The 16,983-nt window shown below is 41.5% G+C and overlaps 1 protein-coding gene across 3 annotated transcripts in view; it reads left to right on the plus strand.

Moving 5' to 3' along the window:
* The first annotated feature begins 239 nt into the window (after positions 1 to 239).
* The window catches only part of TTC1 (tetratricopeptide repeat domain 1), a 35,905-nt gene continuing 19,161 nt past the window's right edge, over positions 240 to 16,983 (plus strand). Inside the window, exons 1-4 of one of the 3 annotated variants that reach the window (XM_068960144.1) lie at positions 240 to 301; positions 865 to 1,215; positions 13,934 to 13,994; positions 16,785 to 16,897. In XM_068960144.1, coding sequence (XP_068816245.1) covers positions 874 to 1,215; positions 13,934 to 13,994; positions 16,785 to 16,897 — 516 coding nt within the window. In that variant the 5' untranslated portion in view covers positions 240 to 301; positions 865 to 873. Of the gene's footprint in view, positions 751 to 864; positions 1,216 to 13,933; positions 13,995 to 16,784; positions 16,898 to 16,983 lie in introns of all 3 variants that reach the window. The other 2 variants (XM_009685604.2, XM_009685605.2) reach the window with 2 other exon arrangements.

The following is a 16,983-nucleotide window of genomic DNA, read 5'->3' on the forward strand; positions in this document are numbered from 1 at the left end:
GCCGGCGGGAGCACCCCCTCCCCCCCAGCCTCAGGAGAGGTGACCCACCCGCAGCATCCCTCACTCCGCCCGCCCCCGCCCCCGCGCATGCGCGTGGCCCAACCGCCCTAACGGCGCCCTCCCGCCGCGCGCCAAACGCCCCGCCCTGCGGCTGGGCCGTGGCGTCGCCCTCTGCGTCACGCCTGCCCGCAAGACTACAAACCCCAGCAACCCGCGCGCGGCCCTCCCCGATTGGCCGGCGCAGGCAGGAAGCGACCTGCGGGGTGAGAGGGCAGCGGGGCAGCCGGAAGGGAAGGAGCAGGTCTCTGCCGGCGGCTGTGGGGGGCCGGTGGGGGGTGGTGGGCCCGGCCCGGCGGGGCCATGGCAGGGCGCAGGTCCTTCGTCTGCCCCGCTGGGGCGGGGGGCGGCTGAGGCGGCCGCGGGGCTCTGCCGGGAAAGGCTGCCCCCGGTGTGGTGGCCGGGCCGGGCCGGGGGCAGAGCGCGGAGGTGGGCGGCGCGGGAGCCCCCTGCCCGGGGCAGAGGGCGAGGCGCGGGCGGGCGAGGTGGTGCCCAGGGCGCTGGGAAGCGTGTGATTTCAGGCCGTGCGCGAAGTAACGGCCGGAGCGCAGAGCTGTGCTGTGCCTGTCTAGGGAATCCTTGAGCGAGTAAGTTGCTCGTGGAGTAGTGTAAGGGCCCCACTGAACGCTACGGTGATTTGGAGAGGCACGTACTAGTTTCTGCATCTCCTGAAGGGATAGCAGTTTGCCTGAGGTGATGCTGAGAGTAAAATTTTAAGTACTTTGATGTTCATTAATTGATAAGGCTTTATATTACTCTTATTGAGGGTTATTTCTCTCTCATTTCTAAAAACCTGACTCCTCTAAGGTGTCCGACATGGAAGAATTTAAAGATTCAAGGCCATCTGAAGAGTTACTCCGTAACTTAAAGCTTTCTGATCAGAAGTCTTCAGAGAGCACCAGTTCTTTGGCAGCTGGCCCCAAAGGTGCACAGAATCCAAAAAACCTCAAAAGTGAGTGCATACCATCTTCAGCCAAGGAGCCCACAACAGCAGATGAGTGCTTCCATGACTGTCATGACTCCTTTGAGGCAAAAGAATCTGAAGTGGATGGTGAAGGAAATGTACAGAATGATGAAAATAGCTCAAGGAAGCAAACAGAGCTAGATGAAGAATACTTACTAGAACTAGAAAAAGATATGCCAGAGGAAGAAAAACAGGTAATACAACTTACTAAAGTTGAATGCAAAAAGATAAATTTTCAATGTCACTTGTCTGAATGATCTGTGACCTTTCTGGCATAAAATCCAGCATGTAGCTGGACCTTTAAGACTTCTTAATATGCTTAGTTTTACTGTTCTTAAATTCTTGGTTTTGGTAACAAATATTTTTGTTAGCTGTCCGTACTGTTCTTAATCATTGCATTCCTTTGAAGTTTTTTTTATGTGCTGCTGGGATCACCAGTGTGTGCAGTTATTGTGATGGAAAGAGATTATAAGAAACAAACATCTCCTTATTTCAAGTTGTTTAGTTTGTGTGCATTCATTGTTTTCCCCTAATTAGCTGCAAGGTGCTTTATAAAAACTCAGAGGAGGTTTCAGGATAGTTTTGATATCTGAAAAGCTAGTTTGTGTAATACTTTCAACTTTAACCTCAATTAGCTGTATCTTTTTAGATTAGTAAGAATTTAAACAAAACCTTCAAATGTTTGTATTTTTGCTTACTTTCAGTGCAGTTACATTGGACAAAACATTTGGGTAACAAACTGGATATTGCGGTGGGGAGGAATGGAGTAGGTCTGAGAGGAAGTCCAACAGCTTTCTCAATCCTTTCTACTTCCCTGTAAGTCTGAGTGAATCAGTTTGGGGTTTTTTGACCCTCAGTCAGCAATGTCATGTGACCGTAGCTTTTTTTCAGAGTTCTAAGGCAGATATGGTCATCTCATATTTAAAAAATAGAATATTCTTTTCTGATTTTTTTTTGAGAAAACTTGTAAATCCCTTACTCTAGTGTAAGAGTGGAGTCCTGAAATGTGGTGAATTTTGCCAGAAATGATGCTCTCATAGTAAATGGTGAAATGCTTTCTGCAGGTGTATGATTCCTTTTTTTCTAATTTTTTGCAACTTATGTTTGCTAGTAGAGGGGAGTAAGGGCATTAAACTAAATCAATGTCCTGATATACAGCTCTTAGAAAAAAATATTTTTTTCTGAGTTTTGAGCAACCTACTTGTGTTAAGTTAGGAGGAATAGAATGATGTAGCTTAACCTCTCAAACAGATTGTGCTTCAAAGAACTGATTCAGCCTTTTAGAATCTGATTGGATTATCTAAATGAACAGCTATTTGTACTGAAAACTGAAATATTGATGAAAGGTGTGCTATGTCTATTCTTCAGCAGTTGGGGAAAGGTGGACTTTGACCTTTCATAGCTTACGTAACAGAAGATGTCAGTGAAATTTATTATATTGTACTCTATTATAAGCCTATGAGCATGAATTAGATCTTATTTTAAGAAAAGAAATACAGTCCTTATTGGAAGCCTGGGTGCATAATTTGGGTCACAGGTAACACACTGAATAATGGATTACGATGAGTGAAGGAGAGAGTTGGGCAAGGAATGGCAGCGGACAAAAAGGTGAACAGGGTCTTAGGAAAGCATTATCTCATAGGGAATAGCAGTGTATAGCTTCATAGTTTTTATTCTGGAAACTCCTAAACCATCAGGAACAGTAGAAGAAATAACTACTGCAATGGACAATGGAGGAAAACTACTAAAATGAAGCATTTGGTAAAAACTTGGAACTGAAGGCTCATATGAAATGAATTAAAAAATGTGCATAAAATACTATGAATGTTGGTAGCGATTCTTTAGTTAAGTTTCAGGAGATTTATAGGAGTTTATTAGTTTTTTGTGTAGGCAAGAGGATTCTTTCTTATTCATCTGACTTGGAAAAGCTGTACTGTTCTTTCACAGCTGTTGGCTAGCCCTGTCTATGTTTTAGAAGTAAATAAACGCTGGTCATCCATTGTACCAGAGAGCTGGAAAGAGGAAGAGGCTTGGCAGCAATTTTGCTATGCCATGATCTTATTGTCAGCTGCTGTAAATTGAGCCTGATGAGCCAGAAATATGCAGAGCGTAGATCCAAGAGGCACCTGAACAACTACATTGTTAGTTACAAACCAGTGTAAAGAAATGTAATCAAGCTGTTGCTCGTGTAGTTCCCTTGCTGGTAAGATGTTCTTTTGATCAAATATACCAGTGAGGAAAAGGGGAATTTTTCACCTGTATTATGGATAGTCATATCAATGTGCAAATTCCTTGAGGTGGAAAAGCAATATGGCATGGGGAGGGGAACATATTAAATCCTTAAAATAGGAATGAGACTAAGTGGAACGCTTGTCTGCTGCTTGACCTCATGGAAATGTCTCCCTCTCCCTCTCCCTCTCCCTCTCCCTCTCCCTCTCCCTCTCCCTCTCCCTCTCCCTCTCCCTCTCCCTCTCCCTCTCCCTCTCCCTCTCCCTCTCCCTCTCCCTCTCCCTCTCCCTCTCCCTCTCCCTCTCCCTCTCCCTCTCCCTCTCCCTCTCCCTCTCCCTCTCCCTCTCCCTCTCCCTCTCCCTCTCCCTCTCCCTCTCCCTCTCCCTCTCCCTCTCCCTCTCCCTCTCCCTCTCCCTCTCCCTCTCCCTCTCCCTCTCCCTCTCCCTCTCCCTCTCCCTCTCCCTCTCCCTCTCCCTCTCCCTCTCCCTCTCCCTCTCCCTCTCCCTCTCCCTCTCCCTCTCCCTCTCCCTCTCCCTCTCCCTCTCCCTCTCCCTCTCCCTCTCCCTCTCCCTCTCCCTCTCCCTCTCCCTCTCCCTCTCCCTCTCCCTCTCCCTCTCCCTCTCCCTCTCCCTCTCCCTCTCCCTCTCCCTCTCCCTCTCCCTCTCCCTCTCCCTCTCCCTCTCCCTCTCCCTCTCCCTCTCCCTCTCCCTCTCCCTCTCCCTCTCCCTCTCCCTCTCCCTCTCCCTCTCCCTCTCCCTCTCCCTCTCCCTCTCCCTCTCCCTCTCCCTCTCCCTCTCCCTCTCCCTCTCCCTCTCCCTCTCCCTCTCCCTCTCCCTCTCCCTCTCCCTCTCCCTCTCCCTCTCCCTCTCCCTCTCCCTCTCCCTCTCCCTCTCCCTCTCCCTCTCCCTCTCCCTCTCCCTCTCCCTCTCCCTCTCCCTCTCCCTCTCCCTCTCCCTCTCCCTCTCCCTCTCCCTCTCCCTCTCCCTCTCCCTCTCCCTCTCCCTCTCCCTCTCCCTCTCCCTCTCCCTCTCCCTCTCCCTCTCCCTCTCCCTCTCCCTCTCCCTCTCCCTCTCCCTCTCCCTCTCCCTCTCCCTCTCCCTCTCCCTCTCCCTCTCCCTCTCCCTCTCCCTCTCCCTCTCCCTCTCCCTCTCCCTCTCCCCACATTTGTCTCTTGTTATTAAGGACCTTCAGTGACAGACTGCCTAGACAAGTTATTCAAGTATTTTGCTGTCCTTACTGTTATAAAGCCTATACTTATCCTGTTCGTTCATCATGTGATGCACATTTTGTTTTTTTGTTTTTGGCTTTTTGTCTGTGTGGGTTTTGGTTTTTTTTTTTTTGGAGCCTTTTACATAAGTGGAATAATAGAATAGTTTAGGTTGGAAGGGTCATCTAGCCCAATCCCCTGCTCAGAGGTGGATCAGCCGGATCAGGTTTCCCAGAGCTGTAACCATTTGAGTGTTGAGTGTCTCCAAGCCTGGAGATTCCACAGCCTCTCTAGGGCCTTGTTTTGCTGTTTAACTAACCTCACAGTGAAAACCTTTTTCCTTGTATCTAATCTGAATTTACTTTATTGCAACTTGTGACCGTTGGCCCTTATCCTTTTTGTACATGCCTACAAGAAGTCTGGCTCAATTTTCTTCTAGCTGTGATATCTCCCCTGAGCCACCTTCTCTCCAGTCTGACAAACTCAGTTCTCCTAGGCCTGCCTGCCCAAGTTGTGGCCCTCCTCTGGTAAGTCAGTGGTCATCTTGTACTGAGGAGACCAAAACCGAACGCAGTTCTCTAAATGCAGTTTCCCAAGCACTGAACTGAGGAGAATAATCCCATCCCTTCACCTAGTGGCTACACATAAAATATTGCATTGTCCTTGTGTCTTCTCCCGTTTAGACTGAACAGTCCCTTTTTCCAGCTCATATTTATTGCTTGTACAACAAGAAGCGTTGAGGTCATGGGCCATGATTAGGCTGCTGCAGCAGTATAACTGTAACTTGAACTGTAACAAAATGCTAAACTTCCAGGGTAAAAATTGTCATAGAATTAAGGACTAGAAAGAGGGGAACAGGCCTGGAAATGGGAGTGTCTTAGCTCTGTGCTTCTCTTGTTTCTCTTGTATCATTAGGTAATCATTTAACTTTTCACATCAATCTGTATCTTCATTAAAATGAGCAAAAGAACTGTAAACGTTGAACATTTGCTTTCTGCTTTGTGGTATTCCATTGAAAGGCGCTACACGAGTACAGCTTTCCTTAGCTTCATTTTCTGTGGTGTTGAGAGATTATGCCTTCAGATGGGCTTATGACTACTGAAGTAGAGGGAATTTTGTGTGTTAGTGGATTGGCAATACTTATACTGTGAACTTTGTTCAAGTTCCATAGAGAGCTTTCTGAGCTGAGTATATGTGCAGTCTTAAAATATCTGTTTTCTCTCTAACAAAATATTGTTATGTGTTATAAGCAGAGCTTGAGAAATCTACGAATGAAGGATGAATGAGACGCTTACAGCAGTTGCTATAACTACTGAAATAACCCATTTGCCTATTCTTACTTTGCATCACCTTACATGCTCTGTTTAGTAAAACCAGGGCAATAGGTCATTCCTGAATTCTCACTCTGACTTGTGTTGAAATTGATATCTACAAATTTTATATTTTATTTTTAAAGTGAAATTTTCTATATTTGATTATGAAGACAATCTGTTAATTGTGGCAGGTTCTAAGGAAACGTACTGCAGTTATGTTCTGAGAACAGCTTCTGTACATCCATTTATCCAGAGTTCTTCAGACACTTTTAACCTCCTTCCTGTTACTCAAAAGGTCATTTCTGAAATGAAGGGCAGCATGAATTTTTTGCAGCTGGAGAAAATGAGGCAGAAATATTCACAGCTTGTTTATTTGACTGTTTAAGGTTGTGACTAGACACTCAGCAGCAGTGCTGCATTTGCTGCTTAGGCAGTGCTTGCTCATTCTCAGCCCCCTGCTGCCTCCTTAATGGTGCTAGCACACCTGTCTGCGTGAATGTGCAGTGAACCAGTTATGGGGACTGATTCAGCTGAAAAATAATGCTGTATTTTTAAATCAAGGACACTGCTGCCTAAATTGGATGTCAAATGGCAGCCTCATGATGGCATTTATTTACAAGTTAGATACACCTTCTTCAATTAGATTACTTGCCCAAGTAAGAAAAACTTCGTATGAACCGTGGTTGCAGTACCAACCATAAATTATGTACTCGAATCATACAGAGATCTCAATGTTAGCCCTGCTCTATTCAAACTATGGTGGCACACCTCTGCTGTGCTTTTTTTTTTTTTAAGCCCACTGTTGTGTTTTATCGGCTTTAATAAATGAGTGCTTTTGAGTTATGTACTCAAATAGGTAGGTTGTAGAAAAGAAAGGTTTTTTTCTAATTTATTCTGAAGGTTCAGGGACAGATTTTAGTCCTTGCTCTGTGTATTTATATGTATCCATGCACAGGCTTTTGCGGTTGCAGCTCAGGGTAGAAATTTTCACCCACATAGAAACTGCTGCAGAGATCAAAGGGAAGGAGCAAGTGGTTGTCTTTTCTCTCAATTGTATTTTCATAGTCCTGTACTACAGTGAGATTTCTAATTTTTTTAAAGGAATTACTTTTGGGGGAAACAGCACTAATGCCATAAGAAATCAAATCTTCACTGTACAAAGAAATACATGTCCTTATTTAATAGAACACAGACCTGCATTACATACTCTGGAGAAACAGAACCAGCATTAAAAAAAGAGCCAGGTTACTTGCCTGGACTTAACAGCTCTGAGCTTTTTAAGAATTATGCAGCTTGAAACAAAATTCACTTTCATAAGTTCTGTGTTTGTTTTTTTTTTCTTTAGCATGCTGATTGCTGCTTCAGCAGAGGCACTGAGCAGTAAATTGCTTTTGATGCATTACAAACAGATTTTTCTGGTTAGTTGTCATTGACAGTGATGGCTTTGACATTGCTCTAGTCTGCAGAATTAATCAGAAGACACGTAACAGCTGTTACATGGTAATTGTTTCAGTCTGACCCAGCCCTTTTCTGGAGGGGACCCCCATTAATTATGAGTTTATCTAGCAGCAAGATTCTGAATCCCTCATGCTCTTCTGTCATGACAGATGTTATCTTGTTCTTTGGGCCTTGTAGGGGAAAGACTTAAGCACCAGACCGAGGAAGCTCTTATTTTTGCTGTAGAACCCTCCTTTCTAGCTGCTGGAAGACCCTGGAATAAATATCTAATACTCCTCAAAAGCAGCTCCCTTTCCTTGGTCTGTTGCATGTGCTTTAGAGTTACAGCTAGACTATTCAACTTCTGTTTCAACTGTGGGAAATGTGTCAGCGAGGGAGGGAATGTGGGTCCAGTAGAGGAGTTTCTTTGATAGTATCTCATTAGTACTCTAAAAAATAAGTGAAACTGATCATTGAGAAATAGCAAGCATTTTTGAGTTATGCCTGAGACTTTGCTACTTCTGGGGTAAACAGACTAAGTCTTCCTATTTCTTCAAAATTCTAGGGTGTGTTGGAGAACATGCTTGTCCTCATCAAGAAACTTCTTTTAAAGTGCTCCCCTCCTCAAGCCTGTTTTTCCCCCAAGTTTCAGGCTGATCCCGTTGTTCTTCCATAAATTGTAGCTTCTGTGTAGAATTTGCTTTTCCAAGGTTTGAAGCCAGAAGATTTGACCACGAATTTTTCTGAAATGGCTTCTCAGGTGTAGTCATTCATTTCAGCATTTGGTGTTTTCCTAGTTCCAGGCATCTGTCCAGAATGTAGTGTAGTAACCTTGACTCTGTCCAAGTTCAACTTGTTTTTCTACAGAAATTAGCAAATAAAAGCTAAGGTACAAAATGGAAGATGGAATACAAAGAAGCTAGTCCTGATTTGGAGTGGATTTCAGGTGTTGATCACTAGGAGATCATCTCAAAACTCTTTTGAGGAAAAAAGTAGGACAAAAAAACATGGCATTAACACATGAGACAATGCAACTGACTGTACAGCGGTAAAACGTACTACATAAAGCATTGACAAAGACAAATAAGGAATATATCTTTTGAAGACCTTTCTCATCGACTTTCAAAATTGTTTTGTATAGTAGTGGAACCTGCAAGACAAGTGAATTTTGGAAGGGTCAAAATGTAAGACTTCACTTGTGAAATATAATAAAAGGTGATTCCATTATTAAAATGGCCTACTTTAATAACCTGAATCTGGTATACGGTATAGCAGCAATGTTAAATTATTTTCCTCAAATCAGAGGAAAAGGTGGATCGTTAGGCTGAAACTGCTCTGTCTTACATCTTGAAAAATAGAACAAAAGATGACTGGTGTAGTTCCTGAGTTAAAGCTTAAAGAAGTACCTCTGAAGTTTTTCCACATCTGCCAGAGTAATTCCGTGTGGTGGTGGGAAGAACCTGCATAAAATCCGGAGTTATGTGATTTATGATTCTTTGAGTTGCATTTGTAAACTAAAAAAATATTTCTTTTGTTGGATGACAGTTTACCAGAAAGTGATAAACTATTCCTTTTTCTTTCAGTGCTGCTATCTGATTTTAGTCTTTATATTTTAGTCTTTAGTCCTTGTATTTTACTTTTGTCTGGAAGAGCTCGATGCTGTCAAACTGATCTTTGTTTTGCAAAACTCAAAGCTTATCTATGACTAAAGGTTTTGACTCGTGTGCTGATGGATTAAGTGGTCAGCCCCACTTTTTTGCCTGAGGCTATTGCATCTGGAGCAGGGATGGCTAAATGGCATATATTGTCACTCAGGAATAGTCAGTTTTCAGTCTGGCATGTTAACTTAAACTGACTGTCAAGAATGGATGTGACCTATTATCTCTGAAAGTACTGCTTACAGTTTCAGAAAAAGGTAGTCATTTGGCAATGGAAAGGCTAATGCATCTTTACTGGGAACTTACAACGAGCAGAAGTCTCCAGAGTCTACCACTACTTATTGCTCAACGTCTTGAGTGTAGAGGACAGATTTTGCACAGTTTTGAAGTGACAACTCTGGACAATTTAGCAGAGAACTTTGAGTCTCTACAACCTTAAGCTGAGATTCAAATCATTGAATGCATGATAGAGCAATAACTTCACAAAACTGCAGGGGGAAGCAGACAACTACTAATTGATGTCTTACAAATAGAATTAGTATTTGAGGCTGGAAAATATACTCCTCACCTATTTAAATTCCTTGCTTCTGTGCACCTTTTGAATCTCAGTAAGTTTAAATGACTACTATTTGACCATGCAAAAGGATATACAAGAGGCAGATGTGCATTGCTGCACTATACAAATAGCCTCGGAGAGAAGAGTGTGTTTTCTGCTCTTGACAAAACTGGAGCCAAGAACAGTTCCCTAACAAAGTAAAATCAATTGATCAGATAAAATGTATAGGAACAGCTAGAGGAAGTGTTGTTGGAAGCACTGCAAGCAAGCTATGATAGTGTTTGTCTTCCAGCTCCTACCATCTGTATTGAAGGATTTCACTTCCAACACTTATTATATTGGTGACTTCCAAAATGAACAGTTAAACTGTATAGGTTACTTTCTTCTCTAATAGTAAACAAACCTCGTTTTAATGCTTTTATTTTTAACCTTAAGCTTTTTGGCAGGGAAGCAGAGGTCAACGATTGTTGACAGAGGGCCAAGCTGTCTTTTTTTGATTACCTCAGATGAGTCCTTGATCTTCAGCATCTCTTGCATGCCAGGCAAGTTTATGTTAGGATCCTAATTTCTTCAGAATGTGGATGATTGTAATTCAGTATCCAGATCTGTGACCCCTTCTGATCGGATGCTTTCTTTAAGAATCATAGTACTAGTTAAATGAAGTTATTTCTTCTAGACTTGAAAAACAAAACAAAAAAAACCCTTTATGCATTAAGAGCAAATGCCTACCACTTGCAATTTGTCATCTTCATGTTAAGAAACTTTGCAAAAAAAAAAAAAAAAACCTTTGGATTTGGATTTTGCATGTTTTGGATAGTAGAAAAACATTATGCAGTGTGAGTTGGGGAGGTTATACCGGACCCCGTGCTCATATATGAACAGCCTCGGGGAACACAGTGGGTTAGGATATCTTTTCCTTAGGCAGAGCATTCTAGGAGTTCAGTCTGACCTACTTCCCTCACTGAGGAATGGGTAGCATGCCCTGCAGCTACTTAAATCTTTTTCTGAAAAATGAGCGGGTGGAGACACTGAAATGACATTGTGCAAAATTTGTCCCAAGGACAAGTCACTTGTGATTTTTTCACTCTGGGCTGATACAATCATAGTAAAGTGGTAACCAGTCAATTTGCAGTTGTCCATCTAAGCTGGAAGTGCAGCATACTGAGTAAGAACACTGTCTTCTAACAGTGTTTTATTCTATTTAACCCTTAATTTGAATAGAAAACAGATTCTAACGGTGTCTGTGTGTGGATGCAGTGTATGCTCCAAGAATCCTGTCAGAGTAAGTGCAGATTAATCCAAAATGATTGACTTCCCCTGCTTTTGTATTAGGATTATCTGTTAAAGAAATGCATATATGTGCAAGAATAAATTATGCATTTATTTCACCTATACATAATAGGCTTTAGAGGTTGGTGTACTTAGGGTGTGAAGTTCTAACACATGCTTTGACGTTCTGTGGGACAGCCAAGGGAATTTGCTTTTGGGGGTAGTTTGCTACTCTGTATTGCTAGTGGATGATCCTCCAGATACAAAACCAGAATGATGCGTGAGGTACTTTATAGACTTTATCTTTTTGAAAAGTACTGCCAAAACTGGTACAGTCTGGATTTAAGGGACAGCCTGAAATCTGTAATACAGGGATATCTTGAATGTGTTGGTCAAGCTAAAACAAATTCTTGTTTTGAACTCGGACTGCATTGCTTGCATAGCTGCTTTCCAGGGAGTTGGGTAAGCTGCAAAACCATATAAGGTGTTCTTAACAATGCTTCTGGCTTCTGAAACATGCTTAGACAACACCTTTTCTGGTCAAATAGTCAGAAATGACTGTGGGACTGTCACGGACATTTGTATGTCTTCAACAGTTATGTGAATAATAGTCCTCCTCTGTCCTTCCGGTTTGTGCAGCTTGACTTGCAGGCAAGAGGACATATCAAAGAACAGACTTAGCGGGGTAGGAGAGTTATATGAATTATCAGCTTCCAAGTGCAACAGTCCCGAAACTCTCAGTTGCTCAGAACTTCCATCTCTCTCTGTATTTCCACAATAAACATGACCAAACTGCTGCCTTGGTCAGTCTTCTGTGCTTTTGCCACTCTAGCTCGTTGTTGTTGTCTTGGGTATCTGTGAAGGATATGCAATTTAAGAAGTATTTTATTCTTTTAACTCCTTTTTTTCTAATGTAAAGCTTATTCTCCCAAAGCATTCTCACTCAAAAACAGTGCTTTGTGTTAGTAATTAATGCTTAGCTAAGGTGAGCATATAATCGTTTGTGATTTTTAGTTAATAAAATGAAACCAAATGATAATCCAGGTGAAGCTTTTCGTTCAGTGCCTCTTGATTTTTAGGGTTTCTGCGTCAAGAACACTGCAACCATGCCATACTTTTTACTTTACAGAGAAACAATTCTTTATATATATTTTGCACACAACTCTACCTTATGCAACAGTGAATCACTTAATGGCACTTAAAGGCCAATTCTAAATAGGTCATGAGCAATGAAGTCAGCAGGGATAGCGTTACAAGCATTTCTTACGTTGTAAAGGTTGTCTGTGTAGATCTGTTATGTTTTCCAGAAGAATCATCATCTCCTAAACCTGTTCTATGCTGAAATATGACTTTGCTCACTGGTATGAGACTGACTTCTGTTGTACTCTTACTCTCTGTGCATTAAAGATGTTTAAAAAATGTTTTGTCTGTGGAGTGACAAGTGTATGTGAGGCAGTGACCCAGTTCTAAGGTTTGGGTGCAGCATTCAAATGGAGTTACGTACTCTCTATGCTGAACGGCTAAATCCCACACGTTATGCAAAGAATTTGTGTTTTTTAATGCAGTTTGTGTTTTAAGTGTTTGGATTTGTTTTTGTGCTTATGTTTAGACAGCATGAACTGGCTGATGTACATTGGAGGAAGTGGCATTGTTGAAGGACTTGTGAAGGTTTGTCAGTCCACCCTGGAGGAAGGCAATTGCTAAATGGTGGTGCATGTTTTGTCTGCAGTATGTTGCAGTATGCAAATGTGAGGTGAGATGAGTATTAGGAAGCATGTTTAATAGGCGATAGGAAAAAAATTATTGATCTAAGCGCATATCCAAAGGATCAGATGAGATTTTACTGGGTAGCTTCATGTGTGATAACTGAATGCCATTTCCCTGAGCTTAGTTTTCAGAGTGCTGTGGCTTCTTATTACTAAGATGGTGACAGTGGCTGGTGAATTACTTTCCAAAAGCAATAAGAGCAAGAGGAGAGAACCTCTGATTTTTGTATTGTTTGTCAGCTACTTGGCATAGCTGTGAGATGGTGCAGTGCTCCACAAAGAGTACTATATTTAGCTGTTTCCAAGGAGATGTTCTATGCGATATTGATAATTGCATTAATCCTTGATTTACACAATCTGCAGGAAAGGAAACTGCTCCTTTTCTTACTGTTGGCTTTTTAATTGCTCAATGATGTGTAATATAGGGACACCTTGATTTAAGTCCTTTGTGTGTGCATGTGTGTTGGGGGCAAAATAAGTGGTCATTTTCTACAACAGAAGTAATTCAGGAACATGAGAATAGAAATAATTCAGGAACGTCAGCTTCTTGCTAATGCTTTCTTACCTCATAAACAAAAACAAAGCAGTATAGGTATGTCTACATGTGACAGACTTCCTTTGTAAATAGGTTAAAGAGATGGCTTGATGGCATCCTGTATTTTCAATGTCAGAGGCTAAGAGCGTTCATGTCAACTTAGCTTGTGCCAAAGGTACTGTTCAGATAGTCACAGTTGAAAAGACAGCCTTGCTCAGTGTCTGCAATTTTCACTATTTAACAGAACAATCTTCCTGCCTCTGGGTTTGATGGTTTAGTCATCAATGAGCAATACTAAGCGTTACAGCAAGGAGAAAGATGAGCTTACTAATGAGAAGAAATACATGTGCTTTCAACTTTCAGTCGCTCAAAGCCTGATAACCATGCTACTTCCATTGGGGGAGGGTGGTAGGAGCATTCTGGATACCAGTCACTTTCTACATAAAAAATCTTTCAGGGCAGTATCATCTATGGATGTGTTTCTAATGCAGTAAGCACATCATGCTTCCCTACATCTCTGAAGGTGACTATAAACTTCTGTGGTGGAATTATTTCAAGCAAAACTTTTGAGACTCTACCTCTAAAATATGTTCTGCATAGCTGATGTGCACTGATTGATTTAAATGCAGTTAGAAAGGATTAAGAAGCAAACTCCTGAAATGCTAACAAAGTTTAAACCCTGTAATTCACTATGAATGTTCTTCATGCATACTGTTGTCCATGAAATGGAGCTTTAACTGTCTTGCCAGTGTACTCTAGTGTTTTATAAGTCTATAAGGCATATCATGTCACAGTGACCGCAAGCAAGTGGTCGTGGTACTAGTTAAAATTCTTCAGGTTATATTTTATTTCTGATTTCCATTCATAGTTTATTCAGAACTACAGCTGACCTACTTGTTCATTTCAGTTAAATACTTTGAGACATTGTCTTTCCTTTTGCAGAAAAGAAGAAAGGAGAGCACAACCCTAAAGGAGAAAGGAAATGAGCAGTTCAAGAAAGGAGGTGGGTTGATAATCTTTTAACTTTGCATGGGTAAGTCAGAGAAACTTCAATTAATACTTAGTCATCATGGTGATATTGTAGAAAACCCATAGGAAGATCTCTAGCCTATATCTTCTGTATTATTTTTCCATCCAGTTCTAGGGAACAGGAGATAGCAGTGTTTTTAAAGAGTTAGGTTTAGATCAGCAAAGACTTGGATTCTTAAAACAGGATTCTCATGGTAGCTAAGTGTTTACATCCAAGAACATGGTACAGAATTGACTGCCTTCTGAGTGCCATGGTTTCTTTTACTAATCCAGATAGGTTTCTCCTAGGCTCTGAGTTCTGCTAACACACATACTTAGAAACTTGGAAACCTAGCTTCATGCTTCTCTCAATCAGCAGGGCCGAAAACAGCCCATTTCCACTTCCCAGAAATATACCCACATCACCAGGCAGTGGCCTTCCTGTTGGAGCGCTCTCACTCTCATTTTCTTGGGGGGGAAGAGAGGAGGACACCTGGCAAAGGGTGCTTGCTTTGTGGACTTTTAGTCCTTGGACTGTAAGTTATTTTAACCATTGCATTTATGCAGTGACAGTTTTACACAAAAGTCGTCTATTGTCTCTTCAGTCACTATTGTCTGCTGTTGTCTTAAATAATACTCTGTTCAGGTGGCTGAAAAATGTTGGTATTTAAGTCTGCCAGATACTGTGTAGGGGATTTAGGTACTCGTTCAAGAATCACTGAATGTATTTCCATACTTAGTAGCAGATAAAATAATATTATTGTATCTAGCCCCGAAAGGGCAGACTGTATTAACAGTTAAATATATTAATTAATGATTACATGGAAGTAAAAACTTGTGAAGAATTAAATAGTTGTTTCCTTTCTAAACTGACTTTTAATGTTGTATGAGAAGCATCTTAATTCTGTGATAACCTAAAAACCCTGCTGTGCTGCCTGTTTTCTAATCTGACACAAAATTAATAACACATATCCCCTTCCTTTCCATACATGCATTGTTCTAGTTTTTAGTACAGGTATATTCTTGAGCATGATCTAGACAAGAGCTGTACTTACCTTTGAAGACTTCTGTGCCTACTGGACTTGAAGGGTCTCCTCTTGAGCTTGTTCATTGATATTTTCCAGGAAAACTTTCTGGCAATTAAGATATTGTTAGGCGTATTTCTTGCATAGAAACTTCCTGTGCTGCTACTTATCCCAGCCCATACTGCCTAATGGAGAAGTACCCTTTAGATGCTTGATGCCTTTGAAAACAGTAGCATGGTGCTTGGTATTGCAAGCACCAGTGAAGACAACCAAGTAGAGAAGAGTGGAATATCAAGTCAAAGTAAAAATGCACTCTTTATTTTGGAGGGAAGAAATCTAATCCAGAAACATAACTGCAAACCTTTCAAGATAGGATTCCGAAAAGATTATCTTTACCTGTCTAAGGCAGCTCCAAGAGACTACTCAATAGGTCTGTTTCCCTCCATTCAAGCTGAAGATTCATAACCAAATGTTTAAGAATCCAGTTCCCTTGCAAGCTTATTACATCTTGCAGGTTGTTGTACATAAAGAAGAAACAAAATACTGGGGGGAGGAGGGAGATGTGTGACTTCATAGTCAAAACTTCTTCCGCAGCTCTGTTTGTATCTAACTTTCCTTCCTGTTCCATTTGCCTGGATTTTTGTAATAATAACAGTGGATTTGGTTTCATTTCATGCCTGGGCTGAGCTACTGGCAACTGTTGATGAGATGCACATACTCCTGCATTCACTATGTTATATGTAGCAATGAAGTAAATGAAGTCAGCTGACAAATCTGGCAGAAATTCTGCAACACACAAAAAGGAATATTTTGCCTACCGTCAGCCATTTAAGTTGGTTCATTCAGTGCTGTGTGGTCACTAGATGTAACGCAAGTGTGCAGGAGTAGTGTCACGCTATTTGTTGGGGAGCTGACAGTTAGAACAGCTTTGGTATAATGGAAAATCACATCCTCTGAGAGTGATTTAAATGAGACAGGTAGTTCTTCCATTTGGTCTTAGGGCCTGTGCTGCGGGTTCCTGCCAAAGTACTTGCTAATCAGAAGTAAACAGAACCTTTGAAGCACCTGGATGGTGGTTAGCTGATGGGTGCAGAAAGAATTGCTCTATTTTGAGAATGCACTTGTTGGCTGGCAGGGCTTTGTTCAGAGTCTGTATAGGGCCTTTTCATTCTTTGACTCTACTTTCATTAGAAAACAAATAACTTGATAATCCCATGTGGTTTATCAATGGTCCTTGTTTCAGACCAGGCATGATGACTGATGACCTTAGGGTGAAAGTGGCTTTGTGGTGGCTGACCTTTTAAGTCAGTCATTGAAGACATTGTGACAAAATATCTCCCTGGCAGCTGTGAGCAGGTATCGGTGCAATAACATGTTTCAGTACGTGGTTTCTTTCAGATATTGATATGCTTAATCTAAAAAAAATTCTACCTCTAAGACCTCTAAGGCTGGTACCCTCTTAATGAATAGAATGAAACAATTTCAGGGCTGAGAATTATATGCAAAGCATGCTGCAGTTGGTACACAAAGCTCAGGAGTATATTTCTGCTATCATGAGGGTGTTGATTTTAAAATAATGAATTGTCATTGGTATATGTGCTACTCAGTAATACACTTCATCTGAGAGCAGCTACTGAGTCTTACCACTGGCTTAATATTGCATCATAAATTGAGAAATCTTAGCCATGTGATTCACTGACTCTACTGGCAGTTGAAATAAATGGTCTGTTTTGTTTTTTTTTTTCTTATTGCAACTGCAGACTATGGAGAGGCAGAAGACTCTTATACGAAGGCTCTGCAGATTTGTCCAGCCTGCTTCCAAAAAGATAGGGCTGTTTTGTTTTCAAACAGAGCTGCTGCAAAAATGAAACAGGTGAATATTCTTTTATTAAACACCATGAATTGATTATATGACATATCCAATAATAAAGTCAAATACTAGTGATGTGTAGATGATAG

Source organism: Struthio camelus, chromosome 13, assembly GCF_040807025.1.
Source record: "Struthio camelus isolate bStrCam1 chromosome 13, bStrCam1.hap1, whole genome shotgun sequence".
Classification (NCBI taxonomy): Eukaryota; Metazoa; Chordata; class Aves; order Struthioniformes; family Struthionidae; genus Struthio; species Struthio camelus.